Source organism: Camellia sinensis, chromosome 4 (genome assembly GCF_055761805.1).
Source record: "Camellia sinensis isolate YWXY chromosome 4, ASM5576180v1, whole genome shotgun sequence".
Classification (NCBI taxonomy): domain Eukaryota; kingdom Viridiplantae; phylum Streptophyta; class Magnoliopsida; order Ericales; family Theaceae; genus Camellia; species Camellia sinensis.
In genome coordinates, this window is record NC_138964.1 from 159,923,982 (window position 1) to 159,939,667 (window position 15,686).

The following is a 15,686-nucleotide window of genomic DNA, read 5'->3' on the forward strand; positions in this document are numbered from 1 at the left end:
TATATTTTTTTTTGGGTTTGGCTTCTCTCCAGTCCGTATTGTTGGGCCCTTGAGGGTCAACCACGAGTCCCATTTCGATAATCAAAACCGTTAAATGTGTAGAACTTATTAAGTACTATATACTTATAAAAATCACTTTGATCGGATATCAATAGTTATGTGATCAAATTAGTTTTGTATAAAAAAAATAGACAGTAAAAAAATAAACGATTGACAGAAATCTGATTCGCTGAGATAGCTATCGATATCCAATTAATGTTATTTTTTACAGACATATAGCACTTGACGATTTTTATATATTGAACGGTTCGAATTATCGAAATGAGACCTGTGATGGACTCTTATAGACCCAACAACACCGTCTAGTCTAATCACAAATCGAAGAGAAGCACACCTAATTTTTTTGTATACCCAAAAACAAGCCAGGCCCATTAACTTCCGGTTCAGAACAGTAGGCCCTATCTGAAAACCACGGCCCATTCTCACTCTCCTCAATTTAATTTCTAACTAACCTTTTTAAAGCCATCAACAAATTTTTACCAAACACGGCCTTACTGATCGGAGCCCCAAAGTCCTCTTTCCCTCTCCTCAGCAAATCATCTTCACCGAACACCTGTCTCCGGCCACACACCCTCTTTCCTTCATCTTCAACCTATTTCCATATACATACACACTCGCATATATATAGCGAAATCAACAACCCTCATCTAAACTATCTCCACACGCCCTCCTCCTCCGTGTACCTCACTGACCAAACAAGCATGGCCGCAATGGGTAGTTCATCCTCACGCGCTACGACTGCGCTTGGGAAATCGAGTCCCAACGCGCTGTAGAGAGATTTTAACCTAATCGCCGCAGATCTCTCTGCGAATTCGAACCACCATTCGTTAGGGTTCAAGTTCTTCAATCTCTCGGTGAGTAGATCGATATATGTATCGAAATTGTGCTTTTGCTTTGTTTTGATTTGAATCTCATGCGATTGGGTTTCGATTTGATTTTCAAGGGCGAAAATGGAACCTATGGACATCGTTGGGAAGACAAAGGAGGATGCTTCGCTTCCGAAAGGTTTGTTTTTGGCTTTATCTATGAAGCTTTTGTATTTTTGTTGATTTTAATTTTTTCCGATTTAAGATGTTAAATTTGTGTGTGTGTGTGTGTGTGTGTGTGTGTGTGTTTTTGTTTTTTAAATCTGATAGTATTTATATAAATGATGATATAAGTGTGGCTATTCTCATGAATCAATTTTCATGGAAACTTAGATTAATTTTAGAGCAATCTCATTAGCCTTTAAACCAATGATTCAAAAAAAAAAAAAAAAAGAAAAGAGGAAAGGGAGAGATTATTGGGTTTGTTGTGAGCAAATTGAGGCATGGATGATTATTGAAGTCGCCGGGAAAATGATATTTAGATACTTGCGAAGTTGCGATGCATTTATTTTAATTATTGCAGTGATACATATTTAAGCTACAGATGTTTATTACGGGTTACGAGGGGATTGTGTTTCGGTTATGAGAAATAATCTTTGCTTAAAGCCGGCACACAATAATATGTAAAGTTGCCAGTTCACAAGTAGCTTATTGGTAATCATTGTAAGGAGAGTAACCATCTGAAAAGGCGATTATCTTTCCACAAAGGAAACTAACAAAAATACGCCTAATGACAAGAATCTTGAATTACTTCAAAACCTAAACTAACAAAAACGGAAAAAAAGCAAAACAAAAATAACGTTCAGCTTCTTAAACTTTGCTTTCCATTAGTCTTGAAAAGAAGGCAATTGCATTTCCCACCCAAAAATCGTTATTTATTCCACTTGTCATATATTTGTCTCTGTTTGTTCCGAGTCAGTTCGGGGTATTGTCTACATAAAAATTAGTTTCCAAAGTATGGGAGCGTGGTATGTAGCATGATTGCAACCCGTGTACAAAATATCAAGTAATATAATAGAGATGAAACAATAAGTGCATTTGGCGATGTAATATTTTTCCACATGGTCTCATCCTTTAAAGAAAAAAGGGCATTTTGAACCCGATTAGCAATATAAATTCTTAAATTTATTTTACATACATGAATTAATAGTTTGTGCTAGCGATTTGCTTGACATATTAGCTAGATATTATTTTATTATATTATTATTATTGGTAATTTTGATGACTTTTTATTAAGTTGAAGTGTGGCTATTTGCATTTCATAAACCTAATATTAAAAGATTAAGCTTCCTTTGTATTTGGGTTGTGCCCCTTGACCCACTAATAAAATTTACTTATCAAAAAAATAAAAATAAATAGGCAGAAAAGATTAAGCTATTGGTAAATGAATGGTACCAATAGCATGCAAGGCATAAGAGCCATTTCGTACATGAGCCTTTCGGTGCATTAATTTCTGCCACAATTAAAAATTTGAAGTTCTATCGTAACTTAATATGTAACCACATTTGGTTCTTACTCATCACCCAAGTTTCTGTGCTAGAAAATTTATTTGATTTCATTCTCCTTGAGTTAGTTTGTTTGCTTTGTGTATTTATTTATTTATTTTTATTAAGGTAGTTTATTATATTGCTTCATTAATATGTCTTATCTTGTAGCAGCAACCATGACCAAGATCATTAAGGAGATGTTGCCTCCAGATGTTCGTGTTGCAAGAGATGCTCAAGATCTCTTAATTGAGTGTTGTGTTGGTGAGAATTTATTTATACTAGCGGGGGCACACGCAATGTGTGTGCAACTTGAAAAAAATTATAATATGAGAATAATCATTTCTATTAAATTATTTAATCCAAATAATATTGTGATAAAGATCATGAAAAAAATTAAATATTTATTTTTAATTTTAATATCTTTTGGTGTCCTCTTTATTATCTATGAATTTTTTATTTTATTTGCCTAACCAAATTTAAAATACTATTCGTACATAAATTTTCAAGGTATCCTATCTGTTTTTTTTTTTGTTTTTGTTTAATTTATTATTTTTTAGAATCTTATTATTATCTACAAATATTAAACTACTAATCAATAAATATAAAAAATAAACAAAAATAGAGAGAGAGAGAGAGAGAGAGAGAGAGAGAGAGAGAGAATAATTAGCCCTCGTTTTTTTTTTTCTTAAAAAAAAAACCCTTCAATTAAAGAACCCGGCATTAATCCACCAGTGTTTTACGTACTTCACACAAATAAAAAGAAAAGTTTAAGAGAAGGAGAATTGGTTCATCACAATTTTTGTAATGTATTATAAGAAAGTAATAAAATTAAAAAAAAAAATTGAGAAAAATGAAGAAAAGAGTTTAAATTAAAAAGAAATTGAGAGAGAACTGGAAGAAGATTTTTTTTTTTTTTTACAGTACCCAATCTGTGTTCTACATACCAATAATATAAAAATAAATTGTATAAAGAAAACATACCTGACAATGCTTAATTTTATACTTTTGCTTGAAGAACAGTCACTTCCAAAATTAATAAAATGGTTAAGTTAAAAATAAAAACAACAATAGTTTGATTATGAAAATTAAAGTGAGCAACTTTAAAAAGAAAAAGACAACAGAAATAATCAAACCTATCAATGATTTGATGGGAAGAAAACCTTTGAAAAGTTTGTTGAACAATAAAATAAGAGTAAACCTAAAAATTGAGAGAGAAGGTGTAGGTGTACGGAATAAGTATTTTTTAAAAAAAAAAAATCTAATTGAGGCAGTTAAATGAGGGATGTGTAGGTGTGGAACCGTAATATGAAAGTAAAGTCAGAAATTGAGAGAGAATGTGTAGGTGTAGGGAAGAAGTATTTTTTTTTTTTTAATGTAATTGGGCAATTAAGTGAGGGAATTGCTGAATGTGTAGGTGTAGGATTTTATTTATTTATTCAGTTTATTATCTAATTTTCATGTGTCAAAAGCTTCAAGAGACTAAAGTTGGGCTTCACTTAATAGATAGTATAGATATCTTCAGAGCTTTCATATAACTTCCTTCTTTACATCAACAACAGTTTCAATTGGCGTTATCCTCTGATTGTGAATGTTTTCCAAATTGTAGAGCACTATACGAACTGTGGTAGTCACTGAAATGGTGAGAGACTACCCGAGGTGAACGGGGTGAGAGATCAGGTGATCTAGGAGGGAGAGTGAATGTCAATGGAGGCATGCTCCTTAGATATGAAGCATACCACGTATCTTATGATGGCATGAAGAATGTCTTCTAGTGGTGATTGTAAGATTCCTGAAAGTTTTTCGGTATATTCAATTGTACTTAATACAAAGATTACAACTAATATTTATAGCAATCCTAAACCCTAATCTATAAGAGGAAATAATTCTATACAATCAATCGACAATCAATCGAATATTCACAAAATCAACCTAATTGACATATTTCCATAATTTCATAATATTCTCACACCTCTGTTCAAACTCAAGGTGTTTTAGTAGAAAGCACTGAAAGTTTGTCAAGAAGAAACTGAAATCGAGCAGTGGTGTGAGTCTTCGTAAAGAAATCAGCAAGTTGCAATGTCGAAGAGACGAAAGGAAGCGAGAGGAAACCAGATTGCAAATGTTGACGGACAAAATGACAATCAATGTCAATGTGCTTCGTCCGCTCATGAAAGACAGTGTTATGTGCAATCTGAATAGCACTGCGATTGTCATAGTAAAGGGAGGTCGGAGAAGACTGAGGGACACCTAAAGCAGTCAAGAGACAGTGAAGCCAAACAATCTCAGCAGTGGTATAAGCTATAGCACGGTACTTAGCCTTGGCAGTGGAATGCACAATAACAGTCTGTTTTTTGCTCTTCCAAAGTAGAAGACGATAGTAAATCTTGAAAGATAGTACTCAGGAGATAGTGAAGAATACGAACCAATGCAGCCCAATGTGGGGAGCGAGGAACAGAGACAAATTGGCTAACCACATGAACAACATAGGCAAGATCAGGATGAGTAACTGTCCGATAGACTAAGCAATCCACAAGCTCTCGATATAAAGTAGGATTATCCAGAAGAACACCATCAGTAGTGTTGAGCTTGACATTAAGCTCAATGTGGATATCAGAAATCTTAATGTCAGTAAGACTGGCACGATGAATAACCTCATTGGCATACTTAGCCAGAGAGAGAAAGTAGCCCTTGGAAGAAGACGCTACCTCAATACCAAGAAAATACCGTAAAGGGCCTAGATCCTTCATTTCAAAGGTGCGAAAAAGATGCTGCTTGGCCTTATATATAGCAGAAGAGTCAGAACCAGTGATGATCATATCATCCACATATAGTAATAACATAACAAATCCATTAGAGGTGTGGAGAAGAAATAAAGTAGAGTCTTCGGCACAAGGATGAAATCCAAGCTCAGTAACAGCAGTCTCAAAGAGATTGTACCAAGCATAAGGAGATTATTTCAGACCATACAGAGCACGCCGAAGGCGACAAACCTGTCAAGAGGAATGGCGAAGACTAGGGGGAGGACGCATGTAAATTTTTTCGGTGAGATGACTATTAAGAAAAGCATTCTTAACATTCATCTGATAAAGAGGCCAAGAACGAACAACAGTGAAAGAGAATAAAGTATGGACAATAGTCATTTTTGCCACAGGAGTAAAAGTTTCCTCATACTCAATACCATATTTCTGTGAGAAATCTTTGGCAACCAAGGTTCTGAAAAGCGGTTGCGGTCGCCGTAACAGTGGCGGTGACGCGGTTGCGGTTGCGGGGTGTAAAGGCCGTAGTGTAACGGTTGCGGTAACCGGAACTGTAAATTTTTTTATTTTTCGCACAATTTGAAAAAAACTTACCGATACGCATATTTTTTTTCCATGATCATATTTATTGGGTTAAAAATAAATATTAATCAATTTTTGTAAATTTTTAAGTATGATCCGATATATTTCATATTTTTAAATCACTATAAATTGAGTTTTTTACATTTTATTTTAATAATTAATGACTTTATATTATACAAAAAATCAATCACTAACTATTATATATAAGATAAACAATGACAAAAGTAAGAGAATAAATAAGAGCCTAAATATATATATATATATATACATATTTTAACAAAGCCAAATAGATAATGACCACACTGATTATTATTATTATTTTCAAACAATACATAGATAGACACACACAAGCAAAATGGTTTAATGATAGCAGCTAAATAGAATAGCATAGGTCTTACAACTTCAACAAATCATTAATATGTTCTTTATCTTCTCTCTTCTCTCTCTCTCTCTCTTACTCCTCCATTTTCTCTCTTTATCTTCCCTCTTCTCTCTATCCCTCTTCCCCAATTTTCAGCTTTTTTTGTATGTTTTTTAAAAAAAAACAGTTTGGAACCGTTACGTAACGGTGTGTAACAGGCCGTTACGGCTGTTACGGCACCGTTACGACCGCTACGGCAGCCGCTACGGCCGGCACACCTGTGAATCTCAATCACACTGCAAAAGCGGCCGTAACGGGTGGCGGTAACCGCCAAAACCGTTACGTAACGGCGTTACGTAACGGTTGCGGCCGCTTTTTAAAATCTTGTTGGCAACCAAACGAGCTTTGTAGCGCTCAAGAGAACCATTAGAATGAGTCTTGACTTTGTAGACCTATTTGCAACCAACTAGATTCTTACCAGCAGGCAAAGGAACTAACTCCCAAGCACTAATTTTCTGTAGAGGTAGTTGGAGAGGTTGTCAAAGGCAGATGCAAGCTCTCTACCACATAGAGGTCCCCAACTCTACGGCCAGTCCCAATCTGCTGCTTAGACATCCGATCCTGCACAGAACAGATAGAAGAAGAAAAAATAACATCAAAATCAGAGGCATTAAGCTGACTGATAGATAATAAACTGGACAGATGGAATAGAGACAACAGACATAGCAGACGGTAGGACAGACCCAACAGATATAACAGACATATCAGACCTGGGGAGTCAAATGATGAGAGCTACCAGAGTAAAAAAGCCAGACAGACGAAGAAATACCTGAAGAAGACCCTAGCAAACCTAAATGAAGAGAGGAAGCAATGGAGGCAGACAGGGATGACTGAGAGGTAGACAATGTATGCTGAAGCTGACTAATCTGAGCAGTCAAGGAAGCCAAGTCAGGATCAGGAACCGAAGCAGATGCAGGAGAACCAGTGGGAGGCCGAATGGTACTTAGAGAAGGAGCGTAGAACTTGATCGGAAATTGCTGAGAAGACAAGGCAAACACTGGCAAAGCAGACAAACATTCCTTCTTGGGACAATGATACTTTCAATGACCCCTCTGATGGTAGAAGGCACACTCATCAAAAGCTAGAGGCATCATAATAACCAGAAGTTTGAGAGGTTGAAGTGTAATAAACCCAAAATGGGCAACCAGGAGGCAAAGGGTAATAACGAGAAACCTGGGGGTTGTAAATGTAATAAACCTGAAAATAAGATATTGAGTATAAGACCCAAGCATATTTTGAGAATAGTGCTTAGAACCACCGAAGGAGATCGAAGTTGAAGGAGGTCGAAGCTGAGAATAGTGCAGATTCTGAGAGACGAAACCAGAGAGAGACTGAAGGAGAGACGAACTCCACGTTCACCGCACCAAGAGAGACGAACCAGAAGTCGAATGCAGAGACCAGAGAACCATAGATTCAACTTGCGACCTGATGACCCAACTAGAGGTCACGGATGATGACGAGTCGCGATGGATGATGACGAATCGTGATTCTGGCAACCATCCAACAATCGTGACCAAGGAGCTTGAGGGAGAGACAAAGGACAACCACAGGAATCAGTTGGTGACCACCCAACGAGCGATCACAAACAGAGAGCTCGATTGAGAGAACCAGAAATCAGAAGCAACGACCAAAGTGTAATGCTGTTAGGGTTTCGTACCAAACTCTGATACCACGTAAGATTTCTGAAAGCTTTTCTGTATATTCAATTGTACGTAATACAAAGATTACAACCAATATTTATAGCAATCCTAAACCCTAATCTATAAGAGGAATAATTCTATACAATCAATCAACAATCAATCGAATATTCACAAAATCAACCTAATTGACATATTTTCATAATTCCATAATACATAATTCCATAATATTCTCCCAGAGATATCTTAGTCTAAGATTGATCAAGATGTAAGTCCCCTTGAAGGAGGGGGGGATGGATGCCTTGACAAATCCTTAATTCTAACCACCAAGTCGCATGCCCTTGGAGGTCACTTGCAGGGTTATGGGATTGCTTGGGCACCCCATCTCAAAGGGGTTTTTTTTTTTTACTATAGGCAGTTACTTTTCCTCTTATTTTCAAAATTGATGTGTCGAGAATCATATTTTGTAGTTATAAAATAAACTTTGAAATCTTTTCTGTTACTGTTTAGATTGACTTGGAGATTTTAAAGCGTAACTTACACAACAACAATTTGATCTCTCACTATCTGAATAGCGATAATTTGTTTTGAGGTGACAAGACCCATATACCTTTTTGGTGGGAAATGTTTCTTTCATCTCAGTCTTGTAACCATTTTATGCTAATCTATCTTTGCAGTAGTTATGTTGCATCCAGTTACCTATTGTTGCATTCTTTAAGATTTTTTTTGGAAAAAAAAATTTATATAGACTTCTTGTACTCTCTTGTTAAGTTCATTAGCCAGTTCATATTATACACATCTCATGAACACTTTTATTTTTCTATGCTCTCACAGAGTTTATAAACCTTATTTCATCGGAGTCCAATGAAGTCTGTAGCAGAGAAGAAAAAAGAACAATTGCACCAGAGCATGTACTCAAGGCTTTAAAGGTTCCCAACAAACCCTATAACTTTCTCTGTTTAATTTTGGTTCTTGTGGGTTCTATTGACATTGCAAACTACAGCAACATGGATCTCTCATGTTGTACTAATTTTTACCATCAGTATCATGCATATGAGTGCATCATCTTGTAGACACATTGCAACGGTAGATTAGATGCACATTATTATGTAATTCATGAAAACCATCTTAATAGGTTCCATCTTCCCTGATTCAGACCAGTCGAATACATTGTCAGTATATGTTTCACAAATGATGGACCACATCTAGGATTAGAGCAATTTAAGGTATCCGTGAGAAGAACAAATTTATTCAGTACTTTTTTTGTTGGATTTTGAAAAAAATACCTTATTTGCCATTGAGGTCTGAGGGTAAGAATAACACGGAGGTGACCACTCCCTCTAAAGATGTATACGTTTCTTTTAATTGTTTTCAAGTTGACAAGCCAATTGCATGTGATTTGTATCGTCTGTGTAATAAATAATACTAATGTAATGTTAAGCAATTTGAACTGGTGATTTTTATTATCGTTGTATGAGATAATGAAATGAGATAATGAAAATGGAGGCATTCCTTGGGGCTTTTGCATCTAGCAGTGTCTGTTTGCCTTTCCATGGCCAGATAAAAGAAATAGTTTCATGCATAATTTTGATGTGAAAATGAGTAGCAATAGATTGACTATTGTGCTTCTACTGCTTTATGTATTGTAATCCCCTCCTTCCTCTCCTCCCAGAATATTTCCATCTCCTTGTTTCATGCGTCTTTATTCCTGCCTTTTAAATGTGGTTGTCTGTCAGGTTCTCGGTTTCGGGGAATATATTGAAGAGGTTTATGCTGCATATGAACAACACAAGCTCGAGACTATGGTAATTATCAATCTACGCATTTAACTCAAGGAAAGACTGATGTTTTGGCAAAAATTTATCGAATTGGTCTGCGGAATTGTTTGTCTAGGAACTAGTCACTGGTTTATCTGGTTCTGCCACCACCTCTTATTTTACTTGAAACAATTTGAATTATCCCTGTTCTTTTTATTTTTTTTTATTATCACACAAATTTTAAATTATTTAACTTGGCTGTTGAAGTGGTTAGTGGAACCAGTGAACAGGAACTTCACTGGCGTGGCATTCGATCATCAATGCAGTTTCTAAACACTCCTTAAGAATGCTTATTTATTGATTGTTTTTTAAATTCCTTCTAGCAGGACACACTAAAAAGTGGGAAGTGGAACAATGGAGCCGAAATGACAGAGGAAGAAGCATTGGCCGAGCAGCAAAGGATGTTTGCAGAGGCCCGGGCAAGAATGAATGGTGGGGCCACGACCCCAAAACAACCTGGCCCCGAGGCCATCATCCCCAAACAACCCCAACACGAGGCCGAGGCCAAGCCCAAGCCTGAGCCTGAGCACGAGGCCAAGCCTGAGCCTGAGCCTGAGCCTGAGGCCAAGCTCGAGCCAACTGTGAATAGCTAGCTAGCTGTAGGAACCACCCTTTTTGTCTTGAACCATAGGCAAGCATCTTTATCTCCATCCGTTATTCTCCATATGTGCTCTCTCTCTTATTTATGTACAAAAAGCCCTTTTGCTTAGTGTACTGAAATATTCTAGATTCAAGTTTATTTGTACTTTTATGAATTATTACGTCTATAAGTATGTTGTAATTAGTGAGAGTTTGTTCAAATTTGCTTCTCTTTCACAATGTTATGTCCACCACTTTAGTGTCGCTTTGAATAACCAACCTAAAATTGTCAAGACCCGGATTCTCTTGTACCAAAATCTGTCGACTCTGTCAATGTACTTTTAGCCCCATGATATGATAGAATCTTGAGACTATTGTGTGACTAGAGTGCATTAGACGGAGGGATCAAAAAATTTGGGTAGAAAGTCTCTTGTTGGGGTAGTAGGGATCATGACAAGGGCTGAACACAAATCACTTAGTATTTTTGCACTTGTAGTAGAGAGGTTGACTATTTTTGTATTTTATTTGCAATGTCTAGTGAAATCTTTGTAATTGTGGATGTAATTTTAATTTTAGAATAAATTTTATAAGTCTTGTATTATTATTTCATGTTATTTATAATTCTTATTTATTTGCTCTTCTATGTTTTTTGTTTTGGTGTGTAATCAAGGTTAATATAAGTGGGCATGAGGCATTGAGTGCTGGATATATTGGTCAGTAGTTAATCATAGGAGGGTTTTGAACTTTAATTGTGTGCTCAATTAGAGCTGCTGCCCAGTTGGTCCCACTTTTTAGGATGCTAAAAAATGGGTGTGCATATATATTTGTGGATCCCCAGTAAATGATTGATGTGTCAACTAATTTATTCCAAGACAATCAAATATAGTTTATTAGGATAGGTTGTCTCCACTGAACAATGAAGTGTCACTTTGCAGGTGTAGGTGGAATGTAGACATACCTGTTACACAGAATAGGTAAATGAGGCTTTAGAAACACTTTGAACCCCATACCTCAACTTTGGTGCAATAGATTTAAGGATTCTTTTTTTTCAAATATCTCTCTTTTGTTTCAAAATAGTTATAATGGTTGAATTATGTGAGGAATTTTGAATAGAGATAACAAAGGTTTCTTTTTTTTGAAATATCTGTCTTTTGTTTCATTCTGTTGTCATCCATAATCTTGAGACATGATTTAATAGTTTCGAGTGTTTTAAGACACAAGAACAAAGAATCCCGGGGCATGCAACAGAACATAGATTGTCGCTGGTAGGTGAAAAATGAGAATGTATTAGCCTTGTCAAAACAACAAAAAACAAAAAAACCAGCAGGGGACCATGAGAATCTGAGAATTCTGGAACCCTAACATTTGGAGTTGTTAGAGAGTAGAAGACAAGGGATAGAGAGCAGAATGGTGTGTTCTGTGTTGGAAGCATGTCTACTGTGAATAGTGATGGCTCTCTGTTGCTTTTGTGACCTCATCCCCCCCTCACTTTACTGGTTTTGGTTTCAGGTCAAAAACAAAAAAGAGTCAGTCAAGCCTTTGCTTTTTTACTCCCTCTCCCCACATAGAAAGTGATATCACACATACCCTTGTCTCTTAGATTCCTTTCTCTTTTTTTTGTCAAAACCTCTCTCTCTCTCTCTCAACCTGAGCTGCTTAATATATATATATATATATATATTAGAATTTGTGTCGAAGGTTTGATACAGTTTATGCTTATAACTGACGGTGAAATTATTTCTTAGAAAGTTGATTATCTGAAAGTTAGAACGAGAAATTCAGTATTAAATTCAGATCCTGACTAGGTTTTTTATTGTCCTTTCATTTTAAAATAAAAAGAAGCACCATTTTTTACTTGTAATTTCAATAATGACACTGAAACTTCATTTTGATTGAATTTCTTGCAAAAAATTGTATTTGTAAATAATTTTGGTGTTATCCCTTTCTCTCTCTCTCCTCTGTGACTGTCTCTGTTCTTTACTGCTAATACGGTTGGTGGGGTAGCTTGTGTTTCCTTTGTCAGGATTCGCTTCTTGCACTACAACAAAGGCATAGATGAAAATCCCACAAATCCACACACACTCTCTCTCCTCTAGCTCTTTCTCTCTCTACCAACTTATAATCTTTAAGGAGCTTACTTCTCTTTGATTTGCTTTCATAGATGAAGACAGTCATGGCAAAGAGCTCTGAGGACTTATCTTCCAAGAGGCACTTCCACTGGACAAACAAAGTCAGCAATGAAGATGAAGAAGCTCCTCCAACCCTCAAGCCGCCCTTGAATTGCGGCGAGGATGAGAAGAAAAAAGAGAACAAGGCATCGACACTAGAACCGGTGGCTCCAACACCTGGTCAGAGGAGAAAACTGCAAGCAATAGCAGTTTCCAGGCTGCGATCAGTACTTACTGTTTTTAGTAAAAACCGATCGCAGTTACCTTTGGGCTTAGGACCAAAGGTAATAGGTACCCTTTTCGGGTACCGTCGCGGGCATGTACATTTTGCATTCCAGAAGGATGCCAGCTCACAGCCTGCCTTCCTGATCGAGCTTGCCACTCCGATAAGTGGGCTTGTTCGGGAAATGGCATCCGGGCTGGTTCGGATTGCGTTGGAGTGTGACAAGGAGGAGGACAAGGCGAAGGGGGCAGCGGGCAGGCGGCTGGTGGAGGAGCCAGTGTGGAGGACTTATTGCAATGGGAAGAAGTGTGGGTTTGCAACAAGGCGGGAGTGTGGTCCCAAAGAGTGGAAGATTTTAAAGGCTGTGGAGCCAATATCAATGGGTGCCGGTGTTTTGCCCGGAGGAGGAGATGGAGAGGAGGGAGGTGTGGCTGAGGGCGGCTGCGGTGGCGGTGGTGGCGGTGAGGAGGTGATGTACATGAGGGCAAAGTTTGAGAGAGTGGTGGGGTCTAGGGATTCAGAGGCTTTTTACATGATGAACCCTGATAGCAATGGCGCTCCTGAACTTAGTGTTTACTTGCTCAGAGTCTAAGTAATTAGTTGTGGTCATGGTTTTTGAGCATCGATCGATAGATAGTATTGAGATTTTGAATATCGATATATCGGTTGATAAGCTGTGGGTGATCATGGAAATTAGGTCTCTGTTTTTAGAGTTGAAGAGGAACAGTAATACTAATGATACTTTGTTCTGCTCTTGAGCAAAGAACATGGAGATCTAGTTATCTCCTCTCTTTTTTTCTTTTCTTTTCTTTTTGCCCTCTTTTTTTTCTCTTTCTATAGAAATGGAGAATTGGGTTTATTGTAATTTGCAACTTTCCTTTTTTAAGTTTTTTGGGTGGAATGACAAATATATATAATGGGGTTTTATTTTATGGGTGAAAAAAAGTCTTGGCACTGTGATTATCTTCAAATAAATTATAGATTATAGTTTTGAGCTCAAATTTTGAACATATTTGGTGCAGTGGTATTTAAGTTGCATAATATTGTTTGTTTAAATCCAATGCAAAGTGGCTTAAGCAAATGCAAGCATTGATTTTATTTTATTTTTTTCAAATTTACATTTTGGTTCACTTCGCTTTCTATTTCTAATGCTCCATTATTGCTTTGGAGTTCCTTTCTCTGGAAATAATAATTAAACAATTAACATTGACTCGGTTGCTCTTGTTATCTTACTATGCTTTCTCTCTCTTTATTTATGTATGACTTCTTCTTCTTCTTCTTCTTTTTGATTTTTTTTTTTTTTTTTTTTTTTTGCTAAGTATGAGAATTGAGAAGTGTTTTATGTAATTGTGTGTTAAGAATGACTTGACATTTCCTCAAATGCTATGTTTTAATCTTCCACTTCTTTGAGGAAAAGAAAAATGAGAAGAAATTTAATTACTCGAACATATTCATTTTCTATGACTAACCAAACAAAAAATTGGCTTTTCCCGTAAATGCTTACTCATTTTTTGTTAGTATTATTTTATTTTATTTTTTTGTCAAAACCAAATATAAGACAAGAACATTATGGTTTTCTACTACATTGTGATTTACATGACTGAAAGTGAACGTAGTCCAATTGCTACACAACATACAATCAAATGGTTTAAAAATAAAATGGTAAGATGAAGGATATGGTAAAAAAAAAAATTCCATTTAATCCCTTTCAATGTGAAAAATATGAATGTTTTGGAAAGTGTTTATTTTTATTTTCTGTAAATAAATAAATCGAACTTTTGAAAGGTCAAAAAGAGTAGACTAGTAGAGCATCTCTCTCTACATATATGTGCAACAAGTTAATTGTGTTTGATTTGTAGTCTTTTACTTTCCTTTGCTTTATATCTATTTGCACTACATTGTAAGTTGTCTTTTTTTCATATTGTTTTGATTTTTAATTAACTTTATAAAAAATCGTATTAATTTTTTTTTTTTTACTCTTTAGGTTTATCTAGACTAGATGACTTTAAAACTTCGCGAAAAAAATTATTTATTATTATTTTTACTGAAGATAATAGTAAGTCCAATTTTGTCTAAAAAAAAGTCTATAAATTTGGTTTATTTCTGTTTTTACTGGATTTTTTTTTAAGTTTTAAGATACTCAAGCCTAAATAAACCTAAAAAGTGGAATATTTTAATATAAAATTAAAAAATATTTTAAAATTAACAAAAATTATATATTGCAGCTCAAAAACATCTAAATAGGATAGGTTCCTCTTTTGGCAAGATAGATTATGAATAATTCAATTAAAATATTGGGCATTTGATCCAAAGGTGTTAGCATGTTCCAATCATTGAATTTGGTGCCAAGGAATGAATGATCAAATAACATAAGAATCCCCAAAAATATTTATAAAAATTTTTAAAAAAAACAAATTATTTATTTAACAAAGCCTAATCATAGAAGTTCACAAAAAGCGTATCAAAGGAAAATCTGCTTCCAGACAGCAGCATGATATGCCTTTTCAATTTGTTGACTGCCATTTCACATTGGTAGTTAATCTCTTTGAATCATTCAAGGACATAATAAGATTATCATAAACTCGATCATTATAAATTTAACTCTTTTTTTAAGTGAACCAATTTTATCTCGGTGGGATTAGTGTCAACTTCTCAAAATCTAAAACTAAAAATGGGTGTCGGAAGAATAAATATTAAATGTAAAGATGACACTAGTTAATGAGAATTTTTATATTTCAGTAATAAGGATTTTATAGTTAGGTTAATGAGAGGCATAGATTGTTTATTTAATTTTAGTTAAATTTTATTGACTTTGTACTTGATATTTGTTTTAGATTTTAAAGAAGTTCAATAAAAAATAATAGTGATAATAATAATAAATGCATTATAGGACACTTGCATAGTAGAGGTTTTGAATTTAAACTTCTTTCTTAGGATTTGGATACTCACTTGTTGTATGTTCTCTATTGGCAAGTGCCTTGAAATTTTCTTCTTTTTTTTTCAAAAAAAAAAGAGACAAAAACAAAAAAAGCTTTTGTTATTCTTACAATTGTGAAGGGTACTTGACATATGCCCTTCACTCCAAAAAAA

General features: G+C 35.4%; 2 protein-coding genes across 5 annotated transcripts; both read left to right on the top strand.

The window, feature by feature from the left end:
- The first annotated feature begins 523 nt into the window (after positions 1–523).
- On the top strand, positions 524–10,819 carry LOC114272070 (protein Dr1 homolog). Of its 4 annotated transcripts, none has more exons than XM_028213738.2 (6): positions 524–914; positions 1,004–1,065; positions 2,585–2,674; positions 8,644–8,738; positions 9,546–9,614; positions 9,953–10,819. In XM_028213738.2, the coding sequence occupies exons 2-6, from the start codon at positions 1,011–1,013 to the stop codon at positions 10,217–10,219; spliced, it is 576 nt and encodes a 191-aa protein (XP_028069539.1). In that variant the 5' UTR covers positions 524–914; positions 1,004–1,010; the 3' UTR covers positions 10,220–10,819. The 4 variants fall into 4 exon arrangements, with proteins under 4 accessions (XP_028069539.1, XP_028069537.1, XP_028069540.1 ...); XM_028213736.2 differs by having other exon boundaries at positions 525–914; positions 9,950–10,819; XM_028213739.2 differs by lacking the exon at positions 2,585–2,674 and having other exon boundaries at positions 525–914; positions 9,950–10,819.
- On the top strand, positions 10,114–13,597 carry LOC114272069 (protein MIZU-KUSSEI 1). The gene is made up of 2 exons (XM_082866713.1): positions 10,114–10,257; positions 12,367–13,597. The coding sequence occupies exon 2, from the start codon at positions 12,367–12,369 to the stop codon at positions 13,186–13,188; it is 822 nt and encodes a 273-aa protein (XP_082722839.1). The 5' UTR covers positions 10,114–10,257; the 3' UTR covers positions 13,189–13,597.
- Positions 13,598–15,686: the final 2,089 nt, after the last annotated feature.